Below are 14850 nucleotides of genomic sequence, written 5' to 3'. Positions count from 1 at the left end.
CAACTACACACACACACACACACACACACATACACACACACACACACATCAAGAGACTGCAAATGTAAGGCCTAGGAGTTTGGAAACATTTAGAATATTAATTGATCCAGGAATAATGTTGGGAAGGCAAGAAGAGAATGTAATTTTCATTAATTGATGATTCAGAGACGAAACCTAATGGGTTGCCTGTTTATTAGTCAATAGGATAAAAAGCAAAGAGGATGCTGATTCTGAAGGAAAAAGGACTAAATTCCAATGGATCAATGGTGGTGATACCCATTGAGGCAGGTCAACATAATGAGCTCATGATTCCTGCTAGGTGTGGTCTGGGTTTTAATGAAGGAAACAAAGGAGGCACTCAAAATCCATACCAAATCAATGATTTGTAAGGAGTACATCATTGATTCTATCACTAAAGACAAGTCAATCAATTTGTTGAGTGCTGTATGTGTTTTTTCTATTTTTGAGGGAAATAAAAAATAATCATAATAACTTAAAACAAATATTGGTTCTAAAAATGAGAAAATGAATCTATTTGAGCAAAAAATTAAAATTATTTAGCTTTTCTATTCAACAATAGATGATTTGGAACTATTTTTCTTCACTAGTTTTACTTACTCTGGTGAGCATGTATCCCTTAAAGATTCTCCATGTTTTTGCAAAATAAATTTTGATGTTGAATCTAATTATTATAAGGGCTGCCCTGATTTTATAAATATTTGTCTGAGGTTATGTGTGTATACATATGTAATATATTATTATATATTATGTATACATGTAAATTTATACACACAATTATATGTAGCATATAATAAATTACAGATAATTTAGTGTAATTAATGATAAAATAATTCTAATGTTGAGGTAATTATAAGGCTAAATAATATAACGGCATTTCTAAGATCAAGAACCTTTTCTTGTAGTTATTTAAACTACCAAATTTGTAAGTCTGAATTATAGAAATTTTAATTCACTAAGAAGTGAGATTTTGTAGAATGAGTATGTTTTTTAGATGTTTTCGGGAAAGAAATAAAGGAATATAAGGAGCTGGTATGAGTTCAACAGCTAAGATCATGTGCTGCTTTCAGAGGACCTGAGTTTGGTTCCCAGGTCCCACATCACAGCACATAAACCACCCATGAGGTTATCTGATGCCTTCTTCTGGATTCCACGGGCACCTGCAGTGACATGTGTGCATATGCGCATATGGGCGTGTGCACACACACACACACACACACACACACACACAATTAAAAATAAAATAAATCTTAGGACAATAAGGGATTTTAAATGTCTACTAAATAGGGTCTTTGAGAACAGATGTGTATTCATGGATATATTGCTTTTAGTTAAACATTGCTCTGTGAGTTAAAAAAGCTTTTCTTCCTCCTAATAACCAAGTTACTTTGTTACTACAAGCAAAGCAAAGCTAGAAGAAACACTAGAACGAAATCAAATTAAAACTATATGTGCATCAATTCTCATTTTGTACTGCAATGTTCTATATAAACAAGCTGCAAATTCTAAATTAGGAATTGCTGACTTTTTTCTCTAACATTCTGGTCACAATATTTTCATCAACTAACTAACTGTCAGCCTTGGCTTATGTGTGTTTCTTTTTGACTATATTCTTTCTTAATATGAAGTTAATTCACTATTATAACATGTCCAGGGCAGAGCATTTTATCCATTCCTGGGTGCAAGTTATATGCTGTACATGTATTCTATATAAATCACAGTTCTCCTGTGCTTTGGAACACTGCATCATGTACAAGTTCTATCCTTGGGCTGTGTGAGAAAGTAAACACACCAACAATACCCATATAAATGTGGAATTTCTGAGAATAAATACATTATGAGAAAGAGACTTCCTTTTGTGAGAACTGACAGACACTTCATTAATCTCAAATGGAATATCATGTCAGGATACTCTGATTTTCCTTCTCTGCATATTTGTGGATGACTCAAAATTAAACTAACATTCATTTGGGTGTGGTAATTAAAGTGTAGAAAGTATTGAATTGGAAAATATATTGTGGGGAAAGCTGAGAGTTAAACCCTGGGCTTTTTGTGCACAAGGTACTCTGCTGCTGACCTATACCCCAGGCTAGAATTTGTAAATACAGATAATAAAAGTCAACAAGATAAAAGAGAAAAAATTCAATAATCTCCTGTATATTTTAAAAATTGGGGAAGAAAAAAGTGGGATACATTGTAAGTGATTAGCAAAATGCCTACTAGTGAGCAGAAAAAGATCTTATTTGTACAGATGGCTGGACAGACAGGCTCTAAGTCTGGAAAAGTACCTTAGGTGTGGCATTTCCTTAGCCTTCTCTCATTTTTCCTTTGCTATGTTAAAATATGTATCACTCGAAGCATTAATGAGGCACTGGCAGGTTTGAAAGACCACCATTCTTTCAAAGCAATAAACAGCACTAGGTGGTAGGAAAGTAAATTTCAGTTTTCCTTAACATGTATTTTACTTGTAGATTTTTTTTTATTCCTTGTTTGAAATGCTCTGTCATTTTAGAGAAATCTGAAATCTCATTTGTAACAATCACTACTGTATACTGCACCTTTCCAGCAAAAAAAATTCTTGAAACTTACCTGACTGACATTCGTAATAAGTTCAAAATGAATAAACCTGTTGGCACTGATGGTTATTGAGAATTTTCTGTTTCTTTGTTAACTCCATCTTGCTTTGTATTTTACTATAAATTGGAAACATCTGGATCACAATTATTCTAAACTTATATCATGAGCATCATGAGCTAATGAGGCCAATGACAAAACATCATCTTCTTCTAGATTGTTAAAAAGAGATTTATACCAGAGGAAAAAAATAAAAGAATAAAGTCAAAGATGAACATATTAATATTCTTGAGTCCAGATACTTTTCAGCTATGGAAACCCTACCCACAAGAGAGTTTATCAAGACCAGCTTTTTGCAAACTCCATTAAATTCAATGAATGGATTGTGAAGTAAATTGAGCCCATTATCATCTCACATTTTTATATAACATTCATAATCACAGTGTTACATAACAGTGAGCTAACATTAAGCAAAGGAACAATTTGAATTCGTATATCCATGGAGAAGGGAACTCTGTTTGACAGACAGAGCTTCCTGTCCTGTTTACAGCTCGCCCATGCAGCTCCTAGGTGCCAGTGAGCCCCAAACTCTCCCATCAGCAACAACGGAGAGAGGGATTGAGGTAAACAAGCCCACTTCACTTCAACTTGTCAGCTTTAAATAACATCTTCTGGAGCTGAAAATGAGAAACTTGAGAGAAGATAATTGTGTGAAGTATTCAGATCCAACACTGGGACATATTCACTGCTTTCCTTTTTGTTCCCTAATCCGCTACAAGTTTTTTTAAATTACTCTGTAGATAACTTTTAATATGATATCTTGTCTAAAGAGCCTTAGGAGAAGAATTGGATCATTCTGTTTACATATGTCCTTTTCTTCCATTCCAATTTTTTGTCTTGGGAAATATCTCAGGTTGTTGTGGGTAACCTCTGTTATCCACTAATGGTAATCTATGACATCTGCAACAACTCCTAATTATCAATGTTTAAATCAGAATTGATACGGCATATCATATTTTGAGATTCATTTTTCTGTTATTTGTTTCACCAGTTCTGGCTTTATAGCCCAATGATTATATCGGACACAAACATTTATTCCAAGGAAAATAATATAGGTAATGTAAAGAGTGAATTATAATACAAATCTTTTCCTCCACCAGCTACTAGAACTAAGCATCTTCCTGCTACTGCTTCGCACTGGGAAGGCACCCCTCTGCTCTAACCTTCAGCTTACTTCACATTACTTCTTTACTTATTTAGTGTTAGTTTTTCAATTGTCAACATTTCACTGAAAGAAATATTTCCTGAAAGACAACAACTTACATGTCTTCAAGAAAAGGACAGCATCTCTTGGGGCAGAAGATAGCCATCATCAGCTGTGTGCTCCATGGACGAGAGGATAGATAAATCAAAGATTTTTAACTGCTACAGGACATACTATTTTATTTAAATGTCTTTTCTTGTGTTTTATTCCCATTATTATGTTTCCTTTATTTTCTACATAAACGTGGAATACTTTTCCTCATTCTGTTCTGTTCACTTAAAGTGAGAGTCCTGGTATGATGGTAAGTTAAGGGGTGTATTCCCTCTCATCGATATCCCATCATTTAATTTCTTGAAGCCAGGAAAATATATAATTTCTAACATGTTTAAATGCACTTGAGAAGTTCCATAGACTGTTAATAAGCATATGCACTGTAGTCTATAAATATTTCAACATTAGACTATCAAAAAATCAACATTTAATAAGATGACTATCTGCAAGGTATTTTAACCATTATAATTTTTTCTCATGTACATAACAATAATATCATGCCACAGTGTATTTTAATGAATAGTGTGTATATTCTGCAAATATTTCCCTTTCTTATTTTATTATTGTTTAATGACTATTGTAATGTAAATGAAAAGAATATATTTAAAATTGGTTTGATTTAGTTATTAAATATATAGGAAAACTATTCATGGTCAAATTGTGATACTTGTAGTGTATTTTACAGTCTGTAATATTCCATTAAAAATACTAACTTTTCCTCTATAACTCAAGGTAAGATTACTGCCTTCTGGCATCTGAAATCCAGATTTTTCCATCATGCTATTGCTTGCTTTTTTACTTCTAACAGGCTGGTAGGTAACAGTCACTTCTGGCATATAATGCAGGGTCTGTGTGAGTCCTGAAGTAGCGATTTTACAATTAGTATCTCAAACCAGAAAGAGTCACTTCCTGAAATACTTTTGCTCTAAGCTGAGGGGATTGTTTTTGTTTGTTTTCCCAGTGATGGCTGGGCTGACAGGTATGATGTGACAGATGGGTATCAGCGAGAAGCTGTTGGTGGAATTACAATCAAGCTCCAGTCTCCTGATGTCAAGTGGTTTGATGATTATTATCTGAAACTCCGGCCAGAAACAAACCTCAGAAACCCTTGGTTTCAAGAATTTTGGCAGCACCGCTTTCAGTGCCGGCTGGAAGGGTTCGCACAGGAGAACAGCAAGTACAACAAGACTTGCAACAGTAAGCCGATTTATTATTTCATTTAAAGTGGATAAGGCTATGCCTCCAATTTGTGTGAATTGTGTCAATTTGTGTGAATTGTGTCATGGGGATACTGACTATCATTTGTTAGTGATGAGAACTCTGCCATAAATAGAGTGGGTATTGCCACTTAATGGCAATAAGCAGGTTTTATTCTCACTAACAAAAACATCTCTGAGCAAGTGTTTATTCTATTGAGATTTAAAATAATTAAATTACCACTATTTATAGCATTGAAAAAATTGAATGTGTTTCTGTAAGGCACTATGCTAGAAGCATCACATAAATTATTTCCAGAGTGAAACTACTCTTGACATCTCTGAAGGTAGGATAGCTGTTCTATGCATTTTTATTACCTTGAACAGTTAGTAAGGTTATGGCACATGTGTCTAAAGAAGGAGTAAATAAATGTCAAAGAGAAAGACTATTTCCTACTTCCAGAAATAGTAACAGGAAGTTTGGATAATTATAATGTTTTAGGAAACATAACCCCACTAAAGCAATTATCCAGTCATTCAGCAAATACAGGAGCTCAACAATGTGACAAATTGCTACTTCAGTTAAAGGGTACTGTCTTCAAAGTTTTAGCATCTTATAAGTAAGGTAATAGTGCTGAGAAAAACTCTGATTCCATGTTGTCAATTTTGTGAGTGATATATGGTTTAGGAAAAGGATTTGGTTATATGTAGCACATCCTAAGATCCTTGCTTTTAATAGCCAGGCAGAGCTAAAACTAATATGTAAGTCAACTTGCCAAAGTTTTGTTAAAATTGATAGGGACTTTGAGGAGAATTACTTAGTCATATTGTGAAATAAAAACCAGGCATAAATTTGCAAAGAAACTGAATGTCACAGTTGTTGGACTACCCTCGTTTATCTTATGAGAACACTAGTTAATGCCAACCTTTGGCATTGCCACTCAAGAAAATTTCAGCCCACAGACAGTTGCTATATCCCTGCATCAAAATAAGAAAAAAATAGTGAGTTAATCAGTCTCTCCTTTAGGGCCTATCAACCCTGAGTTTTGCTATCAGTTCATTCTTTTCATGAAATAATGGATATAGTCGTGATGGTTTGTGCTTATGCTATCATTATTTGATGGAAAAAAGAATATAGTTACCTTATATTGGTTTTTATTCAGGTAATGGGGAGGAAAGGTGTGTTACCTACAATTTCTATTGCTGTCATAAAACCCCAGAACCATAAGAAACTTGTCGAGGAAAAAGTTTGTTTGGCATATAATTCAATACCAAAGTCCTTCATCAAAGGATAGCAGGGCAGGAACTCAAGTCAGAAACCCAGAGGCAGCAACTGATGAAAAGACCATGGAGGAATGTTGCTTACTGGCTTGCTCTGCCTGATTGCTTACATAACCCAAAACCGGCTGCCTTGGTATGGCATCATCCACAGTGATCTGGGACCTCCCATATCAATCATCAATCAAGAAAATGCACCATAGGTTTACCCACAACCTAACCTGATGTGGGGGTGCAGTTTCTCAGGTGAGGTTCTCTTTTCCAAAATGACTGGATTTGTGTTAAGCTGACATAAAACTACCCAGCACAGAACGAAAGCTGGAGTGTAATACATTACATTGGTCAATAAAACCCCCCAAATCACAGGAATATGAGCTAACTGTGTTTGTTCCTCTGCTATTTAATCCCATGTTGCTTCTTCCCTAAATCTTCAAAGTCTTAGTTATTTCCTATATTTTTAGTTTTCATTTTCATGAAAAAAAAACTTTGAGAATAAGCAACTTTTCCAGTGATACTTCACAGGTTTAATTCTTGCTGCTTTTATGTTTTTGACATTTCTACACTGTTTTGGAGTGGACCGCTCCTTTCCTCTCTGGAGATTTGAGGTTTGTAGATCTTTCTCCTCTTCCTGTTCTGCACCTGTGGACAGGTGGCTATGCAGTGACTTTGGCAGAGTGACAGAGAGGGAGCACAGTTGATCTCTCACCTCCTGAGCCCATTTCTTGTGACTTCTAACCACTCTAGTATCTTTTTCTTCCTGAAAATATTTATTATCCATTCTACTTCCTTTACCTTTTGCTGCATTTTATCATATAACTACTTGAATAACAGCATGAATCCCCCCAGCTCTGTCGTATCTGAACATAATTTCTAGCCCAACATTTTTCAAAATACTCACTTTACAAACACCAATATTTGCAACTGTGCTATAGGACATCTCTAATGTGGAACGCAATTAATGCAGATTGCAATGGATTCAGAACTAGTTTGAAAAACAGGAGGTTTATTAGGAAGTACTCATGCGACAGAGCCAGTCTTGTACAACGAGGTGGGAGAGGAAGTAGAGAGAGCAGCATTCGTGTGGTCCTCGTATTTAATGCCTTGCTATATCACTCTGACCATGTCCAAGTGTGAGTGGTCAGCATCACCTGTTCCTAGCCTTCAAGTGGGTGTGGTCAGCATTTCCCCCTTTGTAACCTTTACTTCCTTTCTCAGCATTTCCTCACACCAAAAAAACATCTATCCATTTCGTAAGCTGTTTCATTATTTGTGCTTATGCTACCTTTGGGTAGGGGGGAGCTTACCTGTTGAACTGAAAGTTGTTGATATAGTTACTTCTTCACGAAGAGTCATTCAGTACGTGGGGAACAATAGCCTCATCATCAACCACAGGGAAGCAGCTGTAGGCTCCAGAATTCTTTCCTGTTGTGTTATGTCAGCACATACAGAGAATCCATCTTTTCATCAGCATGTGAACATTTTATAGCCGTCATTCTACAGATGCCTATAGTTTTCAAAAAGACTTCCTTATATATCTTTACTTTTCCAAATTCTTAGAAACCTTCTATCTATAGCAAAGGTTTAATAAACACGATAAAACAAATATCATTTTATTTCTCTTAGATACTAGTAGTATCACAACAATAACCTCCCAATCTGAAGATTGAAACCGAGTGGGTCACTGAAGTGGAACAGGTTTCTTTATAGGTTTCTGGGTCTAAATCAAAAGCTTTCTAGGACTTGTTTATATGAAGAATCTGATTTAATAACTCCTTAGGTGTCTCTGACTTACTTTAAGTGTCAGTGTGATAGAGCATCATTCATGAACTTGCATATTCTAGCGTGTATTCAATCACAAGTCACGTGGTTAGTACATTAACAAGTCATTTTAGGAATTACTGAAATCATAGGGTTTGGTGCTGTTATATGAGTCAATGATTCTCAAAGTACAAATAGCATTGTTAATTACTTTACATTTAAAGACCCCAAAACTGTTAATACAGTTACTTTGCCACACAGAGTCGTTTACTACACAGAAAACAGTAGCAGCAGCAGCAACAGCAGCAGCCACCCATAAACATTTACTGTATCTACTACATCAATAATTGCATATTCAATAGGATGCCAAGGAGCTAGAAATGTTGGCTTATATGTCACAGTGAATTTCCAGCTAGAGTCTACAGTTTTTCTAGTGAATGTGTCTCATAAAGGTTTCAGGTGAGTTACTTAGAGTATCCCAATTATTATTCATTTATCAGAATTATATGCCATTCTGTTGAGGGCAGAACTGATCCAAAGCTTTTGCTGAGATCATGATGTATGAAGAAGAAAATCACTGAGTTATCTAAAACCAGTAACATGATTGTCAGAACTATAATGGTCTGGGGCCAGAGCCTTGGGGTTGCTGTGGCTTTGGATTCAGAGAACCCAGCTTGTCCCATCCTACAGGACTATGGTTATTAGTCCCAAGGTTACTAATGTGCCTGGTCTATAATGTTCTTGAGAAACTCTGTGCTCCCTGATACAACATTGTTTGATTTATCTTCCCTCTGACTGTGTCCTATTGTATGATTATTTTCTGTTGACTTTGTCTCATATATCTCCTGAAAATAGTATATAGGGCATTGTACTTCTTAAAAGCTTGCTTGGCACAAGACACAGATCCCACGTGTTCTGTCTTTATCTTCTCATCTCCTAGCCACCTCCCATTTAGGGCCCTGCCAAGGAAGAATGATCTAGGTTTAGGTCACCATTTCATCTTTTATTTGCTTTTTATTTATTCAAAGTATTCATTAGTGTTGTAGTTATTGTTCAGAATACTTGGGTATCTCACAGGCTGAAAACATGACAGAAAAGAAAAAATAGATTTTTGAGAGGAAGTGATTATCTGAGAGATAAAGCTGCCAGAATTTAAGAACAGAAATTGTAAAAGACAAATAAAATGAAACAAGTGCCAACTTAATACAATGTAATAGATTTCTCATTGCGTAATAATAATATTTAATAATTTTTATATTTAAATAATAATAATAATAATATTTAAAGAATACATAATAATATTTAAAGAAAAAATAACCTGGTAAAATTCTTATTTTAAAGCCAGAGTTTAAGAAAAATGAGAAATTATGTTTCTAAATATCTATCCTGGTGTTTGGTACATCGGATTTTCCTTGAAAAATACCCATCATCAAAGATTATTCAAGAAAATTCCAAATGAAAGCCATATATGTGGGCATAGAAACTTTCTCCAGAGTAAAGAAGTATCCAAGGACTGAAACTTGAATACAATATGTGCTGTGAAACCGAGGGTGCTGGGACTTCAATCACTTGATGAATGCATAAGGTCTATTGTATAAAACAGTAGATTTAGACTCAGGAAGCCTACAAAGATATTCTACTTATAACCACTGATAGAATATAACACCACACACACACACACACACACACACACACACACACACACACACACACACACACACACACAACACGCTGCATTTCCAAGGCTTGTTCTTGATAGCAATATATGTTATACAGTAAAGTACACTACTTGAAACAAGTACCACTCCTGAAGCACATAGAATAAACCATTTCAATTTTAATATATATTCTTGCTGTGCTAGTTGCTATAAATGTGTTTATACATAAAACTGTGGCAACTGTGTAGGATTGTCCTTTCCACAGCCTCCACGTTTGGCCTGTTTTAACAACTTAGTAATTGCCAGTGCCACAACCTTTAAAAATTGTAGAGAATGGCTCCTGGGCCAGATGGTTACTAAATAAAGGAACTGATGTCCCCTACAGCTGTGACATGACACTAAAATAACAGGACAACCTTTCTATCAAAGGCAGGGTCACTGAGATCATGGTGAAAAGTTTGACTTTTTAAAAAGATCATTTGCATTAATAAATTATAATTAAGTATTTGTAACATCAGGCAGATAAGGGGTAGAATCCAAAGGGAATTTATGATCTAGTATTTGACATCAAAGCATTTAAGTTCTACTCAGGTACTAAAGACACGGTATTAAAACAAGGAGAGTTATATATGGCCTCAGAAAATACATATAGAATGACAGTTATTTGCCACTCATTTTTTCCAAGATGCCAAAGCTGCATAGCACCAAAAAAGATAAATTCAGTTAAAATCACAGAGCATTTATTCTTGTATAGGTAGAAGAGTGAAAGACAAAACTGATGAGAAAATTATACATTATATTAGATTGCCATAGGAGAAACATAAAACTCAGAAATAGGATTTACACTGTGGAGAGGAGGAAGGTTTAATGGAGTAGTCCACTGTTACTTACTGAGAGAATGGATTTGCATGAAGTCCAGAATATAAGGGAGTGCTTCTGGAATCCACAAGACAAAGGATCCAGAAGTAAGAAATCACAGAAACAGTCTAAAGAGGTGTGCAGTCATCATCGTTTAGGCAGCAGTTGGAGGCTAGTCTAAGAAATAGAGCCGAGTATGTGAAAACAGTAAAAAGTGGCAAATGAAGCAACAGAAGTTGAGTCCTCATAGAGCCTTGTGGGTGTTACATATTGAATCTGTCTTTTACTCCAGAGAAGTAAGAAGCCAGAATTTAAGCAAAAGAAGGACTTCCAAAGGCACCTCTTGTCATTTTGTTTCATGGTTATTGTTGTTGTTGTATGTGGTCTATTTTGAGATCACTTTGATTGCGATTCACTTTTCCACAGACTGTCATGTGATAAGGTGTTTATTTCACTGTGTAGCTTTTATGACAAGAGTCAAGGACATAACTGCTTAGGACAAATCATTGCCATTCAGAGTATCTGAAATAGTGGAAAAGGATTGTGGGTGTGAAAAAGACAGGGAAGAGCAAAGGATATGAGGTAACTGTGAGAGAGATAGGAAAATGCAGTTAGAATTGAAGACTCCAGTATGAAAAGGACTTGGTCATTATGGGCTCCTACTCCTCAAGCCACCTTACTTTTCATTGGGTTTTGAAGCTCACCTTTCAGGTTCCAAGACAGGAAGGGATTAGATTGACTGACACAAGGAGAGAAGACACACACACACACACACACACACACACACACACACACACACACACACACACACAAATAAATAAATAAATAATACAAACAAAAAACAGAGACAAAGTGGAAATTTTATGGATATTTGATGCATAGCTGAAATGTCTGAGTTTAAGGATGAATAGCAACACATAGCTGATGGATACTTTAAGGATGTAACCCTTTGGGGTGGTGTTAAAGATGATCTGGTGATTATTTGAATGAATTTATCTTTCTAGAATTTTTGCTATTACCATTAAAATTAATGGAAATGCCTTTTTGGTATCACCCCATTCAGAAGAAAGGCTCTCAGATTCAGATATCAAATTCCTTTATGTATCAGAGCAATGGCAAGGTCAAGATAGAATAGATGCTCTGTAAATTCATTCCTTGTTTTCTGCTTTTATAGGAAAGCACTGTTTTCAAGCCTACCTTGCAGAAACTAACCAGTATTGGCCAACAGAATATGTTGTGAAGTGATGTGTGCCATTTATAGACATGATACCTAAAACCTCACAAGAAATTCTAGGCTCTCACTTCTGCCCACGACCATATGACTGAAAATAAGCATTCAGGGGAGCCAAAGTCATGTGATAGAAGTGTTGTTCCTTTAGTCACTTGGAAGACTCAAGAGCTTCACAGTTGGCCTCAAACTGTTATGTGAGCAAGAGATGCACTTGCATTGTGCTAAGATACCAGATGTTTGAGGGCTGTCAAGACAACAGTTAATGATGAGGGCTTGCTACTTTCCTGATTTTCCCAGTGGATAAAAATTATTGGGCTTTTGTCAAGATGTGTAAATGCCAGTCAATGAGCAAAGTAACTACTAGAATTATAGGATCCATCTGTTACCATAGCAACTCCCCAGTGACTCACAGTTTACTTCCTTTTGGAATATATCCATGGTATTTAAGCTGTTGCTTCCAAAATATTGTACAGATTAGTTAGAGGCTTTGTGATTATCAGAACAGATACTAAACAGTCCCTGAGTGGCACTTGATTTATTTTCATTTAATGAATTATTGAAAAGAATCCAGAGTATTTATTAAATTTAAGTTTGATAAAGAAAAACTACCCTTTTTTGGAAGTTCAATAATCAAAATCATGAGCTAATTTTAAAAATAATGAGGCAGAATTCATAGATTAGTTGGTCTTTCCTTTCCTTCTGATGTTTTAATTCTTCTACAGGTATTTTGAATACAAAATGCATAGGAAGAAGGGAGTGATTGAAATACTGAGGCTGGTGATGTGGTTCAATTAGTAAATGATCACCACATAAGCATGAAGACATAAATTTGGTCTCTTACACCCAAACATGAAGCAGGGTTGAAAGAATGGGAGTAGTCACGGGTCACTTCGCGGTTTCAAAATTAGGTCACTGACAAAAATTTGGTAAGAAAATGAGAAAATAGTCAGATGAATTAACTGGAATGATTCCTCACAAGGAAGATAAGGTCTGCTAAAATGTTTCAAGTTTGAAGTTACAAAGGTACATGTTTACAGATAACTAGGAGAAATATGAAAAAGATTGCAGTGTAGTACAGTGGTAACAAAAAATACCTATACAAAATTACTGATTGTAAGTAGAAGACTAGAAGTCTATATGTAGGCAATAGGAAGCCAATGAAAGTGGCTCATTAATGTGCAGATATAAGTTCAGGAACAACTGAGTCAATTGGACCCAAAAATTCTACCAGTACAAAGTAAAAGTACATATTAATAAATGTGAGTAATATTATTAAATTGACTAAAGCATGGTAGCATGGTAGTTTCTGACAAGCTTCAGTATTTGAAAAGTTAGATTTATTTTATATGTCTTCAAATTAATACCTCTGTGATATAAGATGTTACTTCAAGTCTCATCCCTTAGATTCTTCAGCTGTAAATTTGAAATAATACTAGATATCTACCTAATAAAAAGCCCCTAAGAACATAAATGTCTGCCCACAGTACTCAATGGGAGGGGGTCCATGAGAAAGTGTGGTTGGGTTTGTTAAGAGTTCAGTTCTATCCCCTGGCATGTAGACAAATTTTTACTGAGTTCTCATTTGTCAGAAGACAGAGAGAAAAGGACCACATGTCTCTTCTAAAACAACTAACACTCTTGTGAAGACCCTATCCTCAAGACTTCACCCAAACACTACCACCTTCCAGAATTTGTGAGAGGACACAATATCATGCAATCTTAAATGCTTAACAAAATTCAATAATGATGCTTTTCTCAAAAAAATTCACAGCACTAAGCATTCTAAAACCTCAGAACAAATTCAAAAGCCTTAATTCTGAAAATGAAATCAGTTAAGAATTGCATTGTATGAAGAAAGAGAAATAAATGGAAATCATAAAGTCTCCATCTGAGAAGAAAAGTAATCTAGAACTGTTTGTGGACTTACAGACTATCTAAAAACTTGCTGTATCAAAATTTGAGGTTAGGAGATTAGCATATTTTACTTTAATTGGTGTGCTTGTTAAGTTTATGTCAACTTGACACAGACTACAGTCATCTGAGAGCAGGCTGTGGGCCAACATGTAGAGTTTTTTCTTAGTTAGTAATTGATGGGGTAGGGCTCAGCCCATTGAGGGAGGTGCCATCCCTGGAATGGTGGTCTTGGGTTCTATAAGAAGGTAAGCTGAACAAGCCATGTGGAGCAAGTCAGTAAGTCAGTAAGCAGCACTCTTGCTTCCAGGTTCCTGTCCTATGTGACTTCCTGTTCTGACTTCTTTCAGTGATGGGAAACAGTGTGGAAGTGCAAACCCCATAAACCCTTTCCTCCCCAACTTGCATTATGGTCATGGTGTTTCATTCTATTGCTATAGAAACCCTAACTAAGACAATTGGTAAATATTGTCCCCAAGGAATACAAGAAAAATAAGAAAGCAACATTTAAGTATCTTTAAATGCCTAGTACAATATCCATATCATGGGAAAGTAACTCATAGCATATTAAAAGTTGACTTTAGCAATGCTTCTTCTGTTTCCTTTTGTGGCACTGTAGTCATGGGCATCATCAACTATTTCCACTTCTGTTCTAACCTGAAAAAATTGCTTTCAATTTAAAGAGTTGTTGGCAGTACTAGCTAAGGAATGCATACCTGAAAGTTTAATGTGAAGACACCTGGTTAGAAAGGAGCCATCTGCTTCACACCTGCTCTATTTTTGTGACATCTTTTGGTGCTCTCTACCCCAGCCTCTGAATTCCACCTGGCTTTTCTCTATTTGTTTGGGCTGTGGTGTTAGAAAGCTATTATAGCCCTCTTTTCCCTAAGCTAAAAGTCATCTCTTCTTTTCCAGGATGGTATTGTGTTTTGTAAGTATTGTTTTTAATAAAACCACTGAAATATTCTTTGTAGATTACAGCACCCAAGTTGTTGACTGTGGCATACTGAACAAAATGAAATGGTGCAGACACATGCTAATACTTAATAATTT

The 14850-nt window shown here is 35.6% G+C and overlaps 1 protein-coding gene across 2 annotated transcripts in view; it reads left to right on the top strand.

The window, feature by feature from the left end:
• The window catches only part of LOC100763614 (metabotropic glutamate receptor 5), a 430950-nt gene that overhangs the window by 309791 nt on the left and 106309 nt on the right, over positions 1 to 14850 (top strand). For both annotated transcript variants that reach the window (XM_035441359.1, XM_027407590.2), the window contains exon 3: positions 4869 to 5104. In XM_035441359.1, the coding sequence (XP_035297250.1) occupies positions 4869 to 5104 (236 nt within the window). The remainder of the gene's footprint in view (positions 1 to 4868; positions 5105 to 14850) is intronic.

The sequence above is a fragment of the Cricetulus griseus genome, chromosome 3 (assembly GCF_003668045.3).
Source record: "Cricetulus griseus strain 17A/GY chromosome 3, alternate assembly CriGri-PICRH-1.0, whole genome shotgun sequence".
Lineage (NCBI taxonomy): Eukaryota > Metazoa > Chordata > Mammalia > Rodentia > Cricetidae > Cricetulus > Cricetulus griseus.
Note: the sequence above shows the minus strand (reverse complement) of the source record. Positions and strands in the feature narration are given on the sequence as shown.